The 7242-nt window shown below is 45.8% G+C and overlaps 1 protein-coding gene across 1 annotated transcript; it reads right to left on the bottom strand.

The window, feature by feature from the left end:
• Nucleotides 1-436: 436 nt before the first annotated feature.
• LOC148106094 (uncharacterized) lies at nt 437-2187 on the bottom strand. Its single transcript, XM_087852592.1, has 4 exons — nt 2058-2187; nt 1671-1922; nt 995-1084; nt 437-824 (listed from the first exon to the last, which is right to left on the bottom strand). Exons 1-4 carry the CDS (start codon nt 2185-2187, stop codon nt 568-570), a joined length of 729 nt encoding a protein of 242 aa, XP_087708718.1. The 3' UTR covers nt 437-567.
• Between the last annotated feature and the right edge of the window lie 5055 nt (nt 2188-7242).

The following is a 7242-nucleotide window of genomic DNA, read 5'->3' as shown; positions in this document are numbered from 1 at the left end:
TACATATATCATATAGGAGACACACACATTGATATACACTAAATATTTATTTCATTTCTCTTTTTTTGTGTCGCTAATTTATGCACCTGCTTGATTTAGTTTAAACAGTTATTGCACACTTTCTGTAAATCCAGTGAACTGCATTTCACTTCTCAAATATCACTGTGTGTGTCTCCTATATGATATATTTAACTGACAATTTTTATTGTGACAACCAAAGATTTGTACAGGAAAATAATTACTTTTCACAATGTTGCCCAAACTTTTTCATCCCACTGTATTAGTATGTTTTGTCATTAGTATAATATGAAATAAATTCTACTTGTGTCAAGTCGGGTGCCAATATTTGCTGTGTAGTAGAACAGAGACATTTGTCATAAATGTTTATTTGAAAAAATATATAAATTCAGTAACAAAAACATTAAACATAAATATATGAAATGTAACTATTTACAGAGAGACAGGAATAAAAAGGACCCAGCTTGGAGTGGAAGAGCCTCAGGGAGAAGGAGGAGAAAAATAAGAACATTGTTTCTGCCCTGGAGAGCCTGATGCCTCATCAGAAAACTACTGATCATTAGGGTCCAATGTTTCCAAATTTAACACAGCTGTGCTGTTTTCAAAAGCTAATTTATAAATTTGAAATTTCACGAATTCTCGTGTCTGAGGTGGCATGCTCTCCAGAACAGGAACAAGGCCGAGGAGGAAATGTTCTGTTGGAGACGGGCGTGGCCTCTTTAGGGACTCCAGGATGGCCAGCTCCACCGCCGATGGACCGTCCTGGGACCCGTCCCTCGCCCGCCTTCGAGCTGTCCTCTGTGGGCCTGTAAAACACAGCACAAAACAACACAAAGTAATAGGAAGGCTGCTACTAGATTTTCATTTTCAAAATTGAAAAAAACAGGATATAAACAGATTGGTTGTAGATATTTAGTAAAGGTGATCACAAGGGAATCTAAGCGAGTAAAAAGCTATCAGTGCTTGATGTTCATACCTGTGGGTGCAGAAGCAGGAGCTGAGGGATCAGGGACTGGGGAGCCAGGAGAAGAGACAGGGGAGGACTCTGCTGCATGATTACTTGACTCTATCAAGACAATATTAAATGTTAACAGGTTGAAGACAATAGTCATAGAGAATATTATATTATTATATACTTATATATACTTATATACTTATTATTATATACAGTGGTCTCTCATTTATTGCAGCACATGAACAGTAGTCACAGTTCTCACAAGTTGATTCTCAAAGTGCAAACCTTTGTCGATTTTAAAACGTAAAAGTATTATGCCGCGCTTTTTCTCAGTCTGCGGCGCCACTTTTGTGCGCCTTTTTTGCTCCCGGTGCAGGTGTCTATTTCCAAATGAGGGTCATAGTTATGAGTGTTTTTGTGCTGTTTTTTTCTATTGGACGTGATGGTTATCAAAACCAAACATGATAAGTTTGGCAAGCGCAGGAGACACGACACGGAGGAGATTTGTCATTTGGGCTGCAGAATGCAATGCGCATTGTTGAAAGCTGTACGGTGCAATAAAAAAAATCTGCAAAAAGGCGAGGCAGTGACGGATGAACAGCGGGACTACTGTATACTGTTTATTAATAAACAAAATATATTCCTGTATGACAACACGCATAAATTAACTGCCTACATTAATTCATTGTAAACATACCTTCTGACTGACACTCCCCTGCTGCCTCTCCGGGCTGTCCCTGGTCCTCGGGGGGGAAGTTATCCATGGTCCGCACCATATTGCCGCTTGTCTCCCGCAGGGTGAGGAAGGGGTCCAGAAACCCCATGACCACGAAGAACTTCCATCTTCTCCCCGAGCTTGCTGCAGACCCACTCCTCTTCTCCTTCTCTGTCTTCTTCTCCTTATTATAAGTGTCCCTGAGGCTCTTCCACTTTCTCCTGCAGATGTCCTCTGAATAAACGCATTATCTTGTTAGCGGAAAGGTATTTGTACATCAGTGGTAAAATATAGTAGGCGGCCTTGCTAGCTTTTGCGCGGGTTCATCGGGTCAGTCTGAAAATTAAAAAGAAGGAGGAATGAACTTACCAGGTTGCCTGATCTCCTCACTTATGTGTCTCCAAGCTAGGTCCTTTTTATCCCTGTCTCGGTAGAAGTAGTAGCTAGCATCATATAGCTCTGGGTGATTAGCCACGGCACTGATGAGCTTTTCCTCCATACTGAATGAAGAATCAAGTGCTTTGACTGGATCTGCCCCTTTGACCTAGGTCAGAGCCACGTCACCAGGCTCCTGATTGGTTGTCGCGGCGCGATTTGACGCTGGAGTTCAGATATTTCCAATTCGAGCACAAAATGCAACACAAAAACCGTTGCGCATTTCACGCGTTTTGACGTTTTCGCGACGCAAATCTGCTTCCGAATTTTTGCGGGACCTGCAATCGCGTGTCATCGCGCTTTTCCATTGACTTTACATGTAAACCTGACGCTCTATTCGCGTCCATCACGTAAGTAATCTGGGCGCTACAGCTTTAAGCAGCTGCGTGCGCTCCTGTGGGCGGCAATCAGTTTCTGGTAGACAAATCACTTTTGGCACAACACCTGAAACTAGGGGGAAAACAATTGCATGAGGAAGAATAAAGTAGTCGTGGTAAGCCAATCACATGACCACTTCAAGATGACAAAGCAACAAGGTGATATATATCAGTTTTTAAATTGTGTTGATAGGCCACGTAAAACCAGAGTCGTGATAAACAATATATACGCGGTGTTTTTTCCTCAATATTTTCATCATGTTTGCTGTCTAAGGACAGCACTAGCAAGCACTCTCTGCTTATGACCAAAAAATAAAATAAAAAAACTAAACCAAAATCATCCCATTCATGTTGGTGGGAAAATGCACCATGTCGACCAATCAAAAAATGATATGGCAACATAACATTTGGTTGTTTAGGGAAGAGGGGGAAGTTTTAGGAATGACGGCGAGAGAGAGAGACAGAGAGACAGAGATAGAGAAAGATAGCAGGAAAAGAGAGAGAGGGCGAGTTTGGAGATGTGAGAGATTTGTTTTGTTTAGTGTGTTTGGAGTGTGTCGTTAATGTGTTGTTTTGTGTAGTTAATGTGTAGTGTTGTGGATAGTTTTGTGTTGTGTGTCAGAACAATGAGGTGACTGCTGTCTCCAGGTAAAAAACAGGATGAGTGATACACCTGCTGCTGTCAGACCTGCAGGTATCAGGCTGTGATGTTCTCCTTTATAGTGGACAGAAATTATTTTTTTTGGAGTGGCACAAAAAATTTGTGTGGCATCTTATTGAATGCAGAACAGCTGACTGTTATGTAAATCGTATGAAATGGTTATAAAAAATAGTAAAAGGCAAATGGCTGCAAATAACTTCTTGTTTGCAAAACTTGTGCATATGATTTTAAAATTGACAATTTATATTTGCAATTAAGGTTATGAAATTTGATTCGATGAACATGTTTGTGGTTGTTACATTAAAAATATAACTTTTTCTACTCGGATTTTGTGTTTTTTATCTGATTTTAGATCAATTGTGTTAATAGAGTATATCAAAATGAAAACGTAACTGTAAATTCAGACATGTGAGGTTGTGCTGAAAAAAATGATACCAAACAAGGCAAAGTAAATAGTTTTTAAAGGTGAAATGTAGAGGTAAAATCAAAAGTGGTTAAAATGGCCAATTCAGAATTATTGTCCAAAGGCAAAGAAAGATGCCCAATGGATTTTCTTTACCAAATTGACCATCCCAGTATTGCCGTAATGGTCCATTTGATTCACCTTTTATTATTTACTTTATTTTCACTTGCTGAATACGGGACAAACTTGACTGGGGGAAAGAAAAGGGAGAAAGAAAGAGGGAAAGAAAAACAGTTGAGAAGAGGGACGGGGGAGAAGGGCAAAAACCAAAAACCAACAGAATAAGCAGAAAAAAAACAAACAAACAAAAAAAACATATATCGATCACCTGGATCACCTGTTGAGAAAGAAAAAAGAAAACAAGCAGAAGAAAACGAGAGTAATAGAATAAACAACATCACAATGATCTATGGGAATATGACAGTAAGGAGGTAGGAGCCAAAAAGGGTGTAGTTTGTGTGTGTGAGCACCCGTGTGTACACCTGTGAGCATGGACGCGCTTGTTTTTTAAAAGGTTCCTTCATGTAATGATCTGCTAGAGGGTGTGGGGGGCCACTGCCCCGTCCTCCAGGGCATGAAGCAGGTATGGAGGAGATCCAAACTCCAGACATCCAGAGGCCCCCAGAACACAAGAGACCAAGGAAGACCAACAGAGGGGCAGCTGAGCCACTGTCCCAGAAAGAGCTGAGGAGAGTCCCAGATGAGGGGTCAATCAGCAGCCACGGAGCAGAAGCCAGGGGGGGTTGCAGTGACGTGCCCGTGAGCTCCGCCGGCAGCCAGCTGTGCCTGAGTGACCGAGCCCCAGGCCAAGAGGCCGGGGGCACCCCACCTCCGAAGTGGCCCGAGCGAGCCCCAGGCTCCAGGCCCCGATAAGCACCCGCCAAGGAGTGAGCCGGTGTGTACCTGGACGCCCATCCCCGGACACAAAGAACCACCAACGCACCGATGTCTGAGGGAGTCCACCCCCGGCAGGGGAAGTGGTGGGGGGAGATAGGCCTCCAAACCTTGGAGGGCCTGAGATGTCCACAGAGAGGTGGCGTCTGATACCCAACCTGACATATAGACACAGACATACAGGCACACACAGATACAAACATCCATTCCCACCCTCATGCTCTCATATGCACTTACTCCACACTCAACCAACGTGGAGACAGACATAAAGAGACGCTGTACACACAATCACACTCCCCAAGCATACTCTACAAACCGGGTCTAGGTACCCTTGCCCCTGGAGGGGGGAACTGCACCCAGACCCAGGTGGTGCTACCCTTTTCCCTGCGGTGGGGAGAAGCAGACCGCCCCGACTCCGCAGCAGCAGGGAGGCCCCACATTCCGGACCCCAGTCGGACGGCCAACTCCTCCTCCTAGCCCCCCCGCTCCAGCAGGTCGCAGAGAACGGGGGGTGAGAGAAGACTCCTAACCTCCCTCCACCCGCTCATTGTAGTGTTGATGTATGTGTGTTCTAAGGTGCATTTAAAACCCAGGAGGGCAGCAGGTAAGCGCATAGCCCCTCCTGCTAGCCCTCAATGTCTACGTGTATTTAAAATCGAGAGGTGGGCAACGACGCCAGGGGTGAGGTGTACACCCTGATGGTAATTTGGATTCCGTGTAGCGTGCCCACCCCCAAGATCCTATATGTATGTGTAATGAGAGTGTGAGTAATGTGAATGTTTAAGTTGTGGGATAAAATTGAGGCAGAGGCAGCCAGAAGGGGACGGGGGGGGGGGACGGGGGGGGGGGGGTTACCTCCTCTGCACCCTGGTGACACAGCCCTACTCCAAGGCCCTGCATGTGTGGGTGGTTGTGGTGGAGCGGGAAGAGGGAGGCAGCTGGAGATGGGGAGGGAAGGAAGGGAGGGGCAAGTGACCCCTCCCTGGGGCCAGCTCCCCCGCTGACCCCAGTAGGCACCCCCATACTCCGCGACCTGCCAGGGAAAGGGGGCCCAGGCCCATCCGAACTGGGGCCCAGTGCAGCGGTGCTGCCCGGCCCCACAGAGGCCGGGACAGCCCACCTGACCCCACCACAGAGAAAACTGCACCCACCCCATCATCCACTCATCTTCCAGACTACATAAGACAATAGACGCCCAGGCTGAGATCTTCCTCCACCTCTCCTGTATCTCCCCCTCTTGCAGAGAGAGTTCCTGAAGAGAGGAAAGCTCCTGCAAGATGTGACAACCCCCCCCACCAGTTGAAGAGCCCCCCAGGTGGCTCGACGCACCGGCGGCACGCCGCGCCAGGGCTGGGCCCCCATACACCCACCCGCCCACAACCCCGGCAACACACCAACCAGGACCCACGCCCCCGAGGCCCGGCCAGGGCCCCAGGCCAGAGCCGGAGCGCCCCCAGAACCTCACGCCCGTCCCGGACCCACCCAGGGGCAGCCAGGCTACCAGGTCAGTAACCCCCGTCCGTCAGCACAGACCCTCCCCTAGCCCCGCTGCACGCAGCCATGAGGAAACCGTCACCTAAGAGCCAACAGAGCCCCTACTTGGCAATGACCGCTACCCCGGGTTGAGCCCCCCAAGGAAGATGCTCCCGGGGAACCTCTCGACGCCCTAAGCCCGACCCTACCCCCACATCAATCACAACAGTGAAGGCGAGACCAAACTATGACCCCCCCACCCCCACTAGGTGATGGAGCTGATCAAAGGAGTCCAGAATGATTGATCTAATGTGGTGGCAGAGGCTGCATCAAGACTAATGTAATCTAATAGATAATTTCTGTATTGGTTAGAATTAAGATTGTTTTTATTTTTCCAGTTCATGAGGACTGTTTTCTTGGCTATGCATAGGGCAGTAAAAACCATATGGGCTATATTCTTTTCTGAAGTGACATTATCTAAGCTGCCCAACAAACACACTAAGGGGGAAGTTGGAATGTTACATTTCAGACACTTTGATAAGTCTTCACATATCTCGCGCCAAAACTTCTGAACTGGTGGACAGAACCAAAGAGCGTGGATATAATTGTCCGGTGAATTGGTTTGGCAGTGTGAGCAGTTGTTGGTAGACGTAAAGCCCATCTTGAAAATCCGATGACCTGTATAGTGCACTCTATGTAGTATTTTGTATTGAATTAATTGAAGACTGGGATTTCTGATTAGATGAAAGGTTTTTAAGCAAATCTGAGACCAGAAGTTTTGGTCTAAGTTAACTGATAAATCCGCTTCCCATTTTGCAATAGGAAGTGATATTGATTCATCTGTTTTAGAAAGCATTCTGTATATTTTGGATAGTAATTTGGGGGTTTTAAGAGTAAGAAATTGAACCACACTTGGTGGTGTTTGTAGTTCAACTTGACCCGGTTTAAATTTCTTTTTTATTATGGATTTAATTTGTTGATATTCTAAAAATCTTTTCTTGTTGATCCCATATTGTGTAACTAGTCTGTCAAATGAAATAAATTCTGTTCCTTCTAGTATATGTTCTACATATTTGATTCCTTTACCACTCCAATCTGAAAAGTTTATCATATTATTGTTTTGTAATATGTCAGGGTTGTTCCAGATAGGTGTACGTTTGCATGGGATTAACGAAGACTCTGTCAACTTCAGAAACTCCCACCATGCTGTCAGAGAAGAGCTGATGTTGATGCTTTTGAAGCATTCATGTC

Source organism: Neolamprologus brichardi, chromosome 2, assembly GCF_056152115.1.
Source record: "Neolamprologus brichardi isolate AB-2024 chromosome 2, ASM5615211v1, whole genome shotgun sequence".
Lineage (NCBI taxonomy): Eukaryota > Metazoa > Chordata > Actinopteri > Cichliformes > Cichlidae > Neolamprologus > Neolamprologus brichardi.
The sequence above is the reverse complement of the archived record's forward strand: the minus strand, read 5'-3'. Positions and strand labels throughout refer to the sequence as shown.

What these genes read in the sequence shown, in the direction of transcription:
- LOC148106094 (XM_087852592.1), bottom strand. Translation starts at nt 2,187, where the DNA reads ATGGAGGAAAAGCTCATCAGTGCCGTGGCTAATCACCCAGAGCTATAT. An exon ending in AGGGGAGTGTCAGTCAGAAG is followed by an intron (nt 1,085 to 1,670) that starts GTATGTTTACAA and finishes TTGTCTTGATAG; the next exon opens with AGTCAAGTAATCATGCAGCA. An exon ending in TCCTGCTTCTGCACCCACAG is followed by an intron (nt 825 to 994) that starts GTATGAACATCA and finishes TGTGTTTTACAG; the next exon opens with GCCCACAGAGGACAGCTCGA.